Source organism: Pseudomyrmex gracilis, unplaced genomic scaffold (genome assembly GCF_002006095.1).
Source record: "Pseudomyrmex gracilis isolate BER0280 unplaced genomic scaffold, ASM200609v1 scaffold_46, whole genome shotgun sequence".
Lineage (NCBI taxonomy): Eukaryota > Metazoa > Arthropoda > Insecta > Hymenoptera > Formicidae > Pseudomyrmex > Pseudomyrmex gracilis.
The window spans coordinates 748,097-760,797 of NW_018020630.1; the positions used below are offsets into that span (position 1 = coordinate 748,097).

Here is a 12,701-nt window from a genome sequence, read left to right on the forward strand (position 1 = left end):
TTTCCCTCTGCGCGCATTTCGAGCAATTTCATTTAAGTTAAGTGCTATCGGCGCTCGGCGTTTCACCCTGAATTTCATTCTCTCGCGAGCGTTGTGCGGTAGTTGGTGCAACACCCGGTATAATCTTGGCGATAAATGACTGCACGCGCGTGACTACACGCGTTAAAGCGCAATGATGAGGACGTGAACGAAGAGGGGTGGGGCAAAGGGCGGACGGGGGAAGAGGAGGAAAGAGAAAGAGAGAGAACGCGCGTATGCAAATGCGCGCGTTGCTCCCGACGTCCGACCTTTTGCGCGAGTAAGAGTACGCGAAAGAGGAAGGCAAGAGACGGGGAAAAACAGCGAGGAGGCGAGATAATTCGCAAGAAGGGAACATAGCGCGTTGATCGTTTCGTTGAAAGTATTCTCCTACGCGGCGGCCGGTCGCGTACAAAATTTTTTTTTCTGCGTTCCCTTTGAAGTCGAGCCGCTCAAACTCTCCGAAGATTACTAACCGAGCCGCGAATGTCGGCCGGAGAGACACAAGGGCCCCACCTATATCCTCACGGTTTTCACACCTCGTGATGCGATTCTGTATCTTCTCTCGGAACGATTGTGAGAAAATATTACAACGTTCGCGAGTTTTTCATTTTTCGGTCGTTGAACTTTTGTGTTTTGCGACAAAATATATATCACAAGATGTACATATATGTAGATCGCGCGTCTTCAAATATTGGATAATTGGAAGAAGACGATAAAGGGGGAGGAGGGTCGCGAAAAGATACAAATATAAATCTTCGACACGCAATCAGTTTTTGATCATTTCGATCACGTATTCTCTGGCGCCGCCAGACGGTTAATTGGTATACACAAGCTCGTGTTTGACGAAAATTTCGCAAGTTTCGTTTAGTAAAGCAAACTGTAAAACTCGCTTATCGCACGGCGGCGTGCACACCATAGCGTGCGCAACGTTCGAAACAACGCAAGTATCGGATTATGCTCGTTAGGTGCCGAGTCGATGGCGGTGTCACTTTCGTTATTTATGCGCGCGTAGCGTATGGGCGGCGTTAGGTTTAATTCAATTTCCGCCGTTGATCTCGAAACGGTTCGCGCGCCGGCGAAATATCAGGGCATGCCGCGTCACGCGGCCTCGTGTAATTGAATCTGTAGCGGCGAGCAAATCAGCGCGGCGATCATTACGTTACACGAGTTCGCGCACTCGACGAGGCGATCGACGTTCGTTAGCCAATCGTTTGCTTAATTGCCGGGGGCAGGGACAATAGGAACCCGGTTAAGCCGCAAGCTTTGTGTTTAAAGCGTTAAATAAACGCGCGCACCCGGTCAGGTCGGGGGCCAGTAGCAATCTAATGGACCATTGTGCCGAAGAGTCTCATTATTATTATTGTTATTATCATTGACATTTTTCCGACGGACGAAGAAGAATCATCGCATTTCACTCGCTTCCGTTAATTCAGTCGGGCGATAAGATAACGCGCAAGTGGAACATATAACGTATCAAAATCATATCATTTTTTAAAGATACGAATTATTCATACAAAACAAAAACTTCATTAGGCTATCATATATCTATTGGATATCGCATGAAGCTGTTGACGTCTAATGAACGTCTAGATAGAGCTTTTGTTCTGAGCATTTTTTTAAATGATACAAGTGATTAAATTTGTTTGGAGTTTAGAAAAGACAAATGTGATGTTGTGGGTGTATAATATCCCGGAACAGAGAGACTAGATATAAACGTAAAAACGCTCGCGAGTGATGGAAATTTGTTGTTCGCGATAGGAACAACCGGCGATAATGACGTTTTATTTAGCTTGTTTTAACACACAATTCGAACGATGCACGCGCGCAAACTGCATCGCGCACGTTCTTGAACACAATCGTGAATCCCCGCCGGTCGTACAGAAAAACGACCGCGACATTAGCGTCACCGCGGGGCAAGTGACAAATTTTGCAAGAACCTCTCCCAGTCTCCTACCCTCGGGTTGCAAGAATTATTAATGCGTTTCCCGTAAGCGAGGTTACAAGGCGAACGAGCGCTCGCTCGCGCGCGCGCGCGCGCGCGAAATTAGCGAGCTGCAAAGCGGCGCGGCGCTCCGCGCTACAAGCGGATTCCGATCGAGATAATGAAAATTAACGACGTTAAAGCGCCGTCACGCCTGCAATTAATTATCGCACGGTCCGCGCTGCCGTCGCTGCCGATCGGCCCACACGGTTACAACGCTGGACCCTCTTCTGTGCTATTGCTACAACATAATCGCGATATCAATCCTTCATTAATTCCAAAGCCGAGGGAGGACGATGCGCGCGTCCAGGACATCACTCCTCCGCTCGCGCGCGGCGCGGCGCGATTAATTCTGCGGGATGCTCTATAAGATTGCACACAGGGTGTCCCGCCGTCATCTGATATTAATGACTCGTTGCCCGAGTTGAGGCTCACGTTGAAGAGAGTTTTACGGTCGAGAGTCATCCGCATAAAGCGCACGCATAATTGTTGAGATTCGTCGACAATCGCCCGATTATCGTTGCATCTCGTGTCTCCTGACGGAATTTCACAACAATAGTCGTGCATGCTTATACGTATAGATTGATGGTTATTAGAAAATTCATATTACAGTAATGAAAGATAAATGAGAGAAGAGAGTGTGTAGAAAAAAAAAAATAAATAAATAAATAAATAATGTAGTCATTAATGATAGTTCACTTAGTAGCGTTTTTTTCAGAGATCTTTTTATGCAAAACCATCGAGCTCAATGAATAATACATCGCGTCACAACGACATACTCATCACGAGGTAACGAAGTTGTGTACTTGCGCGGTGGATGATGATAGCTAGTACATTTACGCGCGAGCAGAAAGATAAGACAAACAAACAGAACTCTTAATAAAACAACGGCGGATAGAGATAAACACCGGATGACGGGTGGTGAACTCTTCTGTCGGACGATTATCGTGGATTAGTTATTTGCCGAATTCTACCGAGGGGAAAACAAGGGAAAGAGTTTCAAACAAAAATCCTATTTATACAAAGATCCTTTAAAATTACGTTTACTTACTGGTTCGCGCCAAAAATACGTCCAGCGACAAGATTTTCAAATCTCGTTAACTCTAATAAAAATTTATCTCAGTCGAAACTTTAATTTACGTCTCGATTACGAGGACTCTGTCGACTGCGATGAAACACGTGCGGAGCACGTGTACGTATCGGGCCGTAAAAAAAAACTTCTTGGCAGCACGCCGTACTCGAAAGATATTTCTAAGATTTTTAAGTGCAAGCTCCTCGCATGTTTGTGACCAATTCAGACGAACATTTTTATTATACATATAACTATAGACAAAAAAAACAGATAATTTTGCACGAAGAGAACAACGATAACACTTAAGCTATCTTGACGAAGATTCATGCGGACACAAAAGAAACAAAGCAAGTGAAACTTGTGAAATTAGTTTATTGTCGTAAAAATTGTTTAAATCTTTTTATATCGAGCGAAGTGGCGAGCACGTCCAGAATTAAATACTGAGCATCGTTCGGATCTGGTTGCGCATTTGTCACCGTTGTCATTTTGTACAACCAACTAGCTGCGGTGCTGCCCGACTCCACTCTTACACGTGTGCGCAACAATCCGGTAACGGCCAGAAGAAGTTTTTCTATTTCCAGACGCAATAAATCGATTCCTGTAAACGCAAACTAAATGCTTTCAAAATTGTTCTTTAATCAAATTGTAGTTGCAATATAAATGAATTTTACAACCGCACCTATTAACTTTGTAGAAGAAACGGCAATCGCGTCCTTAGGTATGAGATCGCTTTGAATGAGATCGCATTTATTCGCTACATCTATGATCGGACGATTCTCGCTTATCATAGGTTTTATTGTTTCCTGAACGTGTTGATACTGCGCTTTCATATCAGGATGACTAACGTCGTATATATGAACTATCACATCCTGGAAAAAAATAATGTTTATCTTGAGAAACATTTTGTTGTGGTAAGATAAAAAAGAATACTCCCACGTAGAAATAAAGTCAATACTGATTAACTTCAGCTGCACTGGCTTAAATCTGGTTGTTTAAGTTAAATATTTTAATCAATGTTGACCCGATTTAACAGCATTGGCAATTTCTATGTGAGAAAATAATAAGTGGTTGCAATAATTAAAATGTACAGCAATTATGGCATCTTCCAGAGTCACAACAAATGGTTCAATCAGTGTTTCCGGCACGTCTTGAATAAATCCAATAGTATCCATGTACAATACTTTTAATCTACAGGGTAAGATTCCTTCGTGCGCAGTCGTGTCAAGAGTCGCGAATAATTCGTTTCTAGGTTGTAGAGCATTATCGTTAGTGAGTGCCTTTATCAAGGATGTTTTTCCCGCGTTTGTGTAACCAACTACGGCGACTGTAGGAAAACCGCGATTCTTACGCTGATTTCTGATGAGTTCTCGATGTCGATGCAACTTCGTCAGCGAGTCTTTCAATTTTTTCTCTCTCCTGTCAAGCATCAGTTTTGTCTTCTCTGTTATATTTATAACACCACACTTGGTAACAAACGATTGAAACAGTTTTTTTCGGACGTATGGTATTTCCGCCAAAGAGACTTGTAACTTGGCTTCTGCGGTCACTGCATGTTTACGGAATATATGGATAACTATGGAGTAACGATCGAATGTTGGCAAACCTAGGATGTTTTCCAACTTAGTAATCTGGGCAAAGGTCAGGTGATTTGTACTGACAAATATAGCAGTGGGATTGCATTTGCTTAATTGCTCCTTCAAGTCTTCCATCGCACCAGTGCCCAGTAAAGTTTTTTTCTGCAATGTAAGTAACGGAGCAAATTTTTTCCCAACTACATACCAATTATGTAGTGTGTTTATGAGTGCTATTGATTCTGCCATTTGCAATTCTGGCGAGGTGTTCCTCTTCTTGTCTCTACCCCATTTTATAAACGGTTGCAGTATGAAGACTCTGTGTCCTCCATCTGCAGTGCCTAAGCACTGATTGGATATCTGTGTGTATTGGTTATCCGTCTCATCTTCTATATTAGTGTCTGGAGATGCACTTCTCTCAGAATCATGAGTAAAACGACAAACAAAATTTTGCAACAATAATCCAGATCTTTTACAGGTTGTGTCAGTTGTGTTGCACACACGCAAGTTTTGCTGCGCGATGTTCAGAATTTTACGCACATATTGCATCTTTTAAAAAAAATCATGTAATAACATATGTTCAACAATTAATAAATACAAAGGATTTTAAGAATTCTGTACAATGTCGCAAATTTAATTTTGTATCTTAAAAGAATTTAACCTCTCTCTCTTTCTTACGTGTATGTTTGAAGACTATGCTGTTACTTTTTCACGTGACTTTTATCATCTATACAAAAGTACTTAACAATTACACACGATATAAACAATCAAGCTTAAGACAATTGTCATTTGTAATTTATTTTATTTTCTGAAATGTTATTTACATTTGTGCGAGGTTATGTTTTCTACACGTGTGTTCATTTACTTACACTTTTTACACTTATTGCACTTAATGGATATATAATTTTGCTAAAACAGTATTATTATTAATGACTGTTGATGAATGGGAATTTATTAATCAATTCCAAAATGAAAAGTTATGGATAAAAATATCATTTGTACAAAATGTTCGTCAGATACAACAATAAAATACAATTCCTGTAATACCTAATAATATTCTTATGTAATTGTCAGTAATATTTATATTACTGACTTTATTTATATGTAATCGGCAGTAGTTCTTTTTCGTAAGGGTAGTGTGATGATAATCTATAAATTAATAATAATAATAAACGGTCTCTTATTTTGTTATTTAAATATTGAAATAAATTTTTTTATCTTCAAAAAAACTCATATACGTATATAGTTTTACAAAACAAAGATATATTTTGCTTATCTGGTATAAAAAAAATGTTTACAAAGCAATACCGATAATTATATATATTGTTGAACAGACTTAAAAAATAATATTTTAAAATAGCAGTGACCTATGGATGGTTGTTGATTAATCTTAATGAGTATTGCTGATGAGATACGTGACTTACGCACATACAAACACGTACACAACTACACGTGCCACGTGACAGTCGCTTATCGCAGCAGTATCAACTGTCAGATTTTGCTCCGCTTGCGAGTCGCAATAACGCGAGATCGACGGATGCTACGACATCGCAGATATGGAGCCGGGAACACTGGCAAAAGTGCTGCACGACTTCCTTACCACCGTCGACGGAGAACTGAGTCTGTCTAAAGGACAATATTTCCTGGTATTCTATCGTGAAGTGCTTGTGATATAACCTAGTCTACCTAGTCAACAATCATATGTGTCTGATAAGTTGATTATGTAAAAAAACAATTTGTGTGTAATGTTTTTTAATTATCATTTCAGATACATGAGATTGTAGATAAGCATTGGTGCTACGGTCAGTCTCAAGACAAATTTGGAAAGTTTCCTCTGAGTCATTTACATAAAATAGAGATTCCTCAGTTTACTGAGACTGAAAGACCGTTTATTGCTATAGCTAACTTTTCCGGACAGGAAACTGGAGATCTATCTTTTGCTCAAGGTAACACTACTGATAAATGCACTGTAGTATTGTGATATTGTTAGTAGACTATATATTTTAAAAATATTTTTAATTATTTGAACACAAATTGTATTTCATAAACATCAACTTTATAATAGGAGAATTTATTATTGGGATGAGAGACATAGGCTCAGGATGGTGCGTGGGCAAAATAGGTTCAAGAACTGGTATTTTTCCATTATCATATACATGGGAACTGGATGCAGTATTAATAAAGGTAGTTTTAGAAGATATTACATTTTTCTATTGCATATATATGCTAGCCATATATGTATAAGAAAGTTGCTCTAATTAATAAAAATATTGTTTTGTAGAAAACAATGAAAAAGAAATCAATAAGAAAAAGAGCCAAGGTAAAAACCTCCTTAAAAGCACAACTTGCAGAAGAATTGGATCTAACATCAGGAGAGACAGTGATTGTTATAGAAATTTTAGATGATGGCTGGTGTCGTGGAATTACAGAAAATGGCAATGAAGGCATATTTCCAGAAGGATTTATATGTTATTTAGATGAGGATCAAGATTCAGTTGACAATAAAGAAGTAACATGCACAATAGAACAAGATTTTACAACCTCTTTAACATCTTACAACAGCACAATTTATGAAGATTTTAGCGAAACTTCTGCAAATTCTACAAACATATCTGATGAACCTGCTCCAAATTATTTTGATTTGTTCCCCGAGGCTTTGCCATCAACCAGCAATGTGAATGACACACAACGCAATAATTATGTGAATTCCGTCGATGTTAAACCATATGCCATAACGCTATATCCATTTAATGCACAGTTTCCGAACGAGCTAAGTTTTGGAGTTGGTGAAGTGGTGCATCTCACCAGACATATTGACTCTGAATGGATGGAGGGTATGATTGATACTACAAAGGGCATTTTCCCATCGTCTTATGTTAATATCATAGTCGATTGCGCAGAAGCCAAACAAAATCAGATTGAATCTGAAGTGATGCCTGCGAAGAAAGACGCTCTAGAACCGGGTGTTGCTGTAAAAGTGTCATTTACCTTTGATGCGCAAATGGATGGCGATTTGAGCGTTCAAGAAGGCGAGACCGTTACTGTAGTAGAAATGGCTAACGAAGATTGGGTGAATGTAAAGAATAAAGACGGTCTGATTGGCTTGTGTCCTCGAGAATACTTAAGTTCAGTATCTGAACCTTTATCGGATAGTCGGCAAGAATCGAATATACAAGACTTCGAAGACTTTGTGCTGATTAGGCATAAGGAAACGAGTGCTATTGTAAACGGAGAACAGAAGCCTAAAAGAATGTCGCAACCGCACAGACCAGCACCACCAACTCCTGCTCCAGGTAGAGTGCCCTTACAAAAGGAAGTTGTTACAAACAAAGAAGTATGCGCTCAAGAACGAAGGAACGAATGCGCAGTCAATACTGAAGTCGATGTAAGGCAAAAGCGTGCGGATCAACGGCAAAATGTAATATCCGAGTTGGTTATAACAGAGAAGGAATACGTTCGCGATTTGAAGTTGACGTATGAAACATTTAACTTACACGACCCGAAGCTTCTCGAATCTAGGGGGATTGATGTTGCTACTTTGTTTGGAAATCTTTTAGATGTTATTCATGTCGCCGAGGAATTATTAGACATGATTTTGAAAGCAATGAAAGGTTGCGATGAAAGCGTGCAACGAGTCGGTCCTTGTTTTGTAAAAATGGCTGACAACTTAAAAAACGTTTATGTTAAATATTGTGGAAATCACGAAGCAGCATTAGCTTTGTTAAAAAAGGTTATTTTAATACAATATTAAAAATATTAGTTATGAGAAGACTTGTTTGTTCAAATACATAAAGTTAAGGTGACTTGTATAAAACTATGATTATTAATGATTAAATTTTATTTTAGTATGAAAATAATGAAGAGATTATGAAAGTATTTAACAAAGGTATTGAAACATTACGTCGTCAAGTTGCTTGTTTTGATATGAGTTCTATTCTAATAAAACCGGTACAAAGAATTTTGAAGTATCCGTTAATATTATATGAATTGATAAAGGTAAGAAAAACGGAAACACATAAAACAATTTAAATATAATGAGTTGGTTTTGACAACATGTAAAATAATTACTAAGTAGTTTTTAAAATAATTACTACTTTTACTAGATTTTTAAAATAATCTATACTTTTTAGTGCACGGAAGATAATCATCCGGATAAAGCTTCTATAGAGGAAGCATGGAAGGTCATGACAAATGTGGCCAGTTACATAAACGAGTATAAACGCAGAAGAGATATCGTATCAAAATATTTAGACAACGATAACACCTTAATTGGTAAAATGTCGAAATTAAGCATGCATTCTGTGGCAAAGATGTCTACAAGGTTAAGCACAAAATTGTCGGCGAGTTTAGGGCTAACGAATATCGCAAGCGACACCGAATTCGAGGAATTTGAGAAGCAATTTCGATCTATAGAGAAATGCACGTGGCAGTTAGCGAAAGATGTTGAACAATGTGTTGTTTATTTGAGCGATGAAGCTATGTCTTGCGAAGTGATAACCGAATTTCTGGCTCATTATTATCAGGGAAAACCGCCTGCCGAGGTGAAAAAACTGCAAAGTATAAGATCCATCATTTGGTCTCAATATGTGGAAGATTTTAAGTTTTGTATTGAGAAAAGAGTCAGCGCGCCATTGCATTTTCTAGCGACGTTGTTAGAAGGTCCGGCGATATTGGTAGCAAAGAGGCACGATAAATTGCTGGATTACGACGCCGCTGTTTCTAAGAGTGAGAAATATAAAGACTCAAAAATTGTAATTGTTACATATAATTCAGTATTTATTTGTTATAAGCAACGTGCTATTTTGTGTTACATTTTTACACTTGCAATTTATTTGATTTTTGTCTCAGGTACAGGAAGAGTTATTTACTGCCAAGAGTAATTACGAAGCGTTGAATCAACAACTGCTGGAAGAATTGCCCATATTATTGGACGCGGCAAAGAACATTTTAGTCAATTGCATAAGTACTTTCGCAGGTGCCCGAAAATTACTGAGTGGAAAAATTACGAAGCAATATCTGACTCTGTGCGAGGTATTTTTCGTTGAATTGAAACTTTGATAAAACATCGATTATTAATTATTACACTTTTACTATAAATCGGACCGAACATTTTCTTTTATCTAGACATCGCCGAATTTATCGTCGCAAGACGTGCTGGAATCATTTCTTGTAAATCACAATTTAATATGGAATCAAATTACGCGTTTTGCGTTCGTGGGCTCGAATCCCCAAATAGATGAGAGTCACTCACAATCCTGTGTGCAAACTGAAAAAGAGAAATCTTTACTCAGAGAGAAATACACTGTGGACAAATTGTACATAGTGATTAACGACGTTGTCAGTACTTCGGAACTAGATGTGAGTGCCTCAAAAGGTATGCTGATTGCAGTTATAAAAAAGCAAGATCCAATGGGAGATACGTCGAGATGGTACGTCGATACTGGAGTCATTCAAGGATTTCTGCCATCTCAAGAATTGAAGCCAGTTCAGCAACGAAGTCAGACACCGGACATCGCTACTGTGAGGAAGAGTTCTACGTCTTCGAATTTGATGTCGTTGGATTCTCCGGAGAAAGAGATTAAGAAAGAATCGCATCTCCAAGAAGTGCTTTCGTTAGACGTGAACCAAGAACTGATGGTAACTCATAATTATAGCAACGTTCCGGAAACACCGAAAGTTCAGGTGTATCAAAACATACATAGCGAAGTTAGTAATATCATTTTTCTTAATATTCCGCATTGCGCACTAACATATCTCTCTACTAACATAATTTGATTTTTAGTTTTATTATGCGATGTACGATTTTGCTGGAAACATACCTGGCACGTTGTCTATTAGTAACGGCCAAGCCTTGCGACTACTCAGATCTCACGATGAAAAAGGAAACGACGAATGGTGGCTTGTGGAAAATCGCGATGGTAAACAAGGCTACGTTCCGCGAAATTATTTAAAATCACAAACGGAAGTAACGACCAAGACCGCAAAAATGGAATAAAATGAAAAAAAAAACGGCACAAGAGTTTTATATAATTTATACAGTACTGTATATACAATTTATATGGCATTAGTTTTTATCAAAAAATCATGATATAATTGAACCGGAAAATCATTGACCAATGTGTGATCATTCAATCAGGTCAAATTTAGATTCTGGTATTCCTTTACAGTCCTTCAATGTAAGAAAGTTGTAATGTATACATTGATAATAGGCTTGTCTCTGAAAAACTTGTGGATTGTTTTTTCTGTAATCTTTTTTAATTGTTGAAATATAAAAAAGACACTTTATTCTGAAGCCTTAATTAAGTTTACAAAAAAGAGATTACAAAAAGAGTTTACAAATTTAAAGAGACATTTATTACTAATTAAAAAGAGATATTACTATTATCCGTGTCAGTAATTCCTGAGAAATAACTTCTTGTACATTTCTCGCTTAAGTAATATTTAAGATCGTACACAATTGATATATAATTTATATATTTTTTAAAAATTGTTTTACATATCTACTGATATTATCTTATTTAATTGTTATTGTATAGATATAATGCACATGTACATATTCTTTAAAGAAAATAGCTTTCCTCTGTGATGATTGGGTAGTTTAGATATTTTTTTATGAACGTTAATTTTGAGATTAAAATATAAAAAAATTATACATTCTTGCCTATTAATAAAATAGTGTTGCAAAAGACTATTTTTCAAGGGGACTAATGAATAAATGTTGCACGTGTGTTAGGTACATGTGGATATTTGCGACCAATTTTTATTTGTTACAAATATTCATATATTTTATACTTGTACTCTCTTTTAATGGCCATACTTATCTCTAAATCAATATTTCAGGTGCAATGCATGTAATATAGTTATGTTCGTATATAAATGTATAGACGAGTACAATGTTAAAAACTTTTTGTAAATAAAAATTTGTGTTTTGAATATATTAAATGTGTTTGCAACAAAAACAATCTTAATTTTTTGCGCAAAATTTGAGATTAAAATTTTCAAGTAAGGTTGCGTTGTGTTTTAGTCCCGTTTGGAAGTATTAGGAAGGCGTGAGACACCTCTCGATATTTTTATTGCTACGGATCGGGTTGATGCGAATAAAACACAAGTTATTTAAAAAAAGAGAGACAAAACGTACTAGATATATTATTATCATAATATAGTGTTTACTGTTATTGTGTAACAGTAGGTACATAATCTGCATACGATACGTGTGTCGTGATGTTAAGTTATCGCCTAAAAAATATATACAATTAATAATAAAAAGGTATATCGATAATTTGTATTCGTTTTTAAAATAAACAAAAACAGTCTTTCGAGATATATACTATGTATATACATATATATATACATATATATATACATATATATATATATATATATATATATATATATATATATATATGTATGTGTATGTATAGCGACTTACACGACTTGCATTGCCAACCGACGCAACTTTACTATGTGTCAGCGTCGTTATAAGCTAATTACGCGAGAATGGACTTAGGCTAACTTACGCTAAACGGAAATTAAATACTAATCTAACGATACAAACGACGATAAAACGAGATACGCGCTTAAAAGTTGTATGCTCAATAAAAGGCTGACTTGTTGTTTCATGCGAATTAAACACTAAATTACATTGTATATTACAGACTCGTGTATTATGCTCTTATCGTATCGGTTAATGATAAAACTCGCATCCGCAATATCTCGTGTTTCGGTTTCGCTAACTTGTTCACGGATGCGACAAATATTCCCAACTCTATAGTATCATACGTATCTTCCGATCGTCCACTCTCTCTCGTTGCATTCAAAACGCAATTTAAATGTTGCAAAACACAGCTCGTATAACTCTACGGTTTAAATACAATTCAATACGCGTCAAGTAGAACTCTAAGTAACATATTATTGTTTTTTATACGAACATTCGTATATGTTGTATACTACGAAATAACATATTATCGATATAGTGAGATAATCATAGGCGACTTAAAACAAAGACTATAGAAGGTGAGCTATCTAGGAAGAGTGTTGTCGGAAAAATCGAGAAACT

The 12,701-nt window shown here is 37.1% G+C and overlaps 2 protein-coding genes across 3 annotated transcripts; one reads left to right on the top strand and one right to left on the bottom strand.

Annotated features, from left to right (window-relative positions):
* Window positions 1-3,429: 3,429 nt before the first annotated feature.
* LOC109853349 (putative GTP-binding protein 6) lies at window positions 3,430-5,617 on the bottom strand. Of its 2 annotated transcripts, XM_020425359.1 has the most exons (4): window positions 5,324-5,617; window positions 4,163-5,194; window positions 3,754-3,943; window positions 3,430-3,672 (listed from the first exon to the last, which is right to left on the bottom strand). In XM_020425359.1, exons 2-4 carry the CDS (start codon window positions 5,192-5,194, stop codon window positions 3,446-3,448), a joined length of 1,449 nt encoding a protein of 482 aa, XP_020280948.1. In that variant the 5' UTR covers window positions 5,324-5,617; the 3' UTR covers window positions 3,430-3,445. The 2 variants fall into 2 exon arrangements, with proteins under 2 accessions (XP_020280948.1, XP_020280947.1); XM_020425358.1 differs by having other exon boundaries at window positions 4,163-5,617.
* A 403-nt stretch (window positions 5,618-6,020) lies between these two features.
* On the top strand, window positions 6,021-11,994 carry LOC109853347 (dynamin-binding protein-like). The gene is made up of 9 exons (XM_020425357.1): window positions 6,021-6,291; window positions 6,414-6,591; window positions 6,711-6,829; window positions 6,927-8,375; window positions 8,492-8,641; window positions 8,776-9,396; window positions 9,494-9,676; window positions 9,770-10,351; window positions 10,428-11,994. The coding sequence occupies exons 1-9, from the start codon at window positions 6,202-6,204 to the stop codon at window positions 10,638-10,640; spliced, it is 3,585 nt and encodes a 1,194-aa protein (XP_020280946.1). The 5' UTR covers window positions 6,021-6,201; the 3' UTR covers window positions 10,641-11,994.
* The last annotated feature ends 707 nt before the right edge of the window (window positions 11,995-12,701 follow it).

Bases quoted from the DNA above. Each gene is read 5' to 3' on its own strand.
- LOC109853349 (XM_020425359.1), bottom strand. From the start codon at position 5,194: ATGCAATATGTGCGTAAAATTCTGAACATCGCGCAGCAAAACTTGCGT. The intron at 3,944-4,162 runs GTACATTTTAAT...ATTTTTTTCCAG, and splicing joins TGGAAGATGCCATAATTGCT to GATGTGATAGTTCATATATA. The intron at 3,673-3,753 runs GTGCGGTTGTAA...TTGCGTTTACAG, and splicing joins TTCTTCTACAAAGTTAATAG to GAATCGATTTATTGCGTCTG.
- LOC109853347 (XM_020425357.1), top strand. From the start codon at position 6,202: ATGGAGCCGGGAACACTGGCAAAAGTGCTGCACGACTTCCTTACCACC. The intron at 6,292-6,413 runs GTATTCTATCGT...TTATCATTTCAG, and splicing joins CTAAAGGACAATATTTCCTG to ATACATGAGATTGTAGATAA. The intron at 9,677-9,769 runs GTATTTTTCGTT...TCTTTTATCTAG, and splicing joins AATATCTGACTCTGTGCGAG to ACATCGCCGAATTTATCGTC.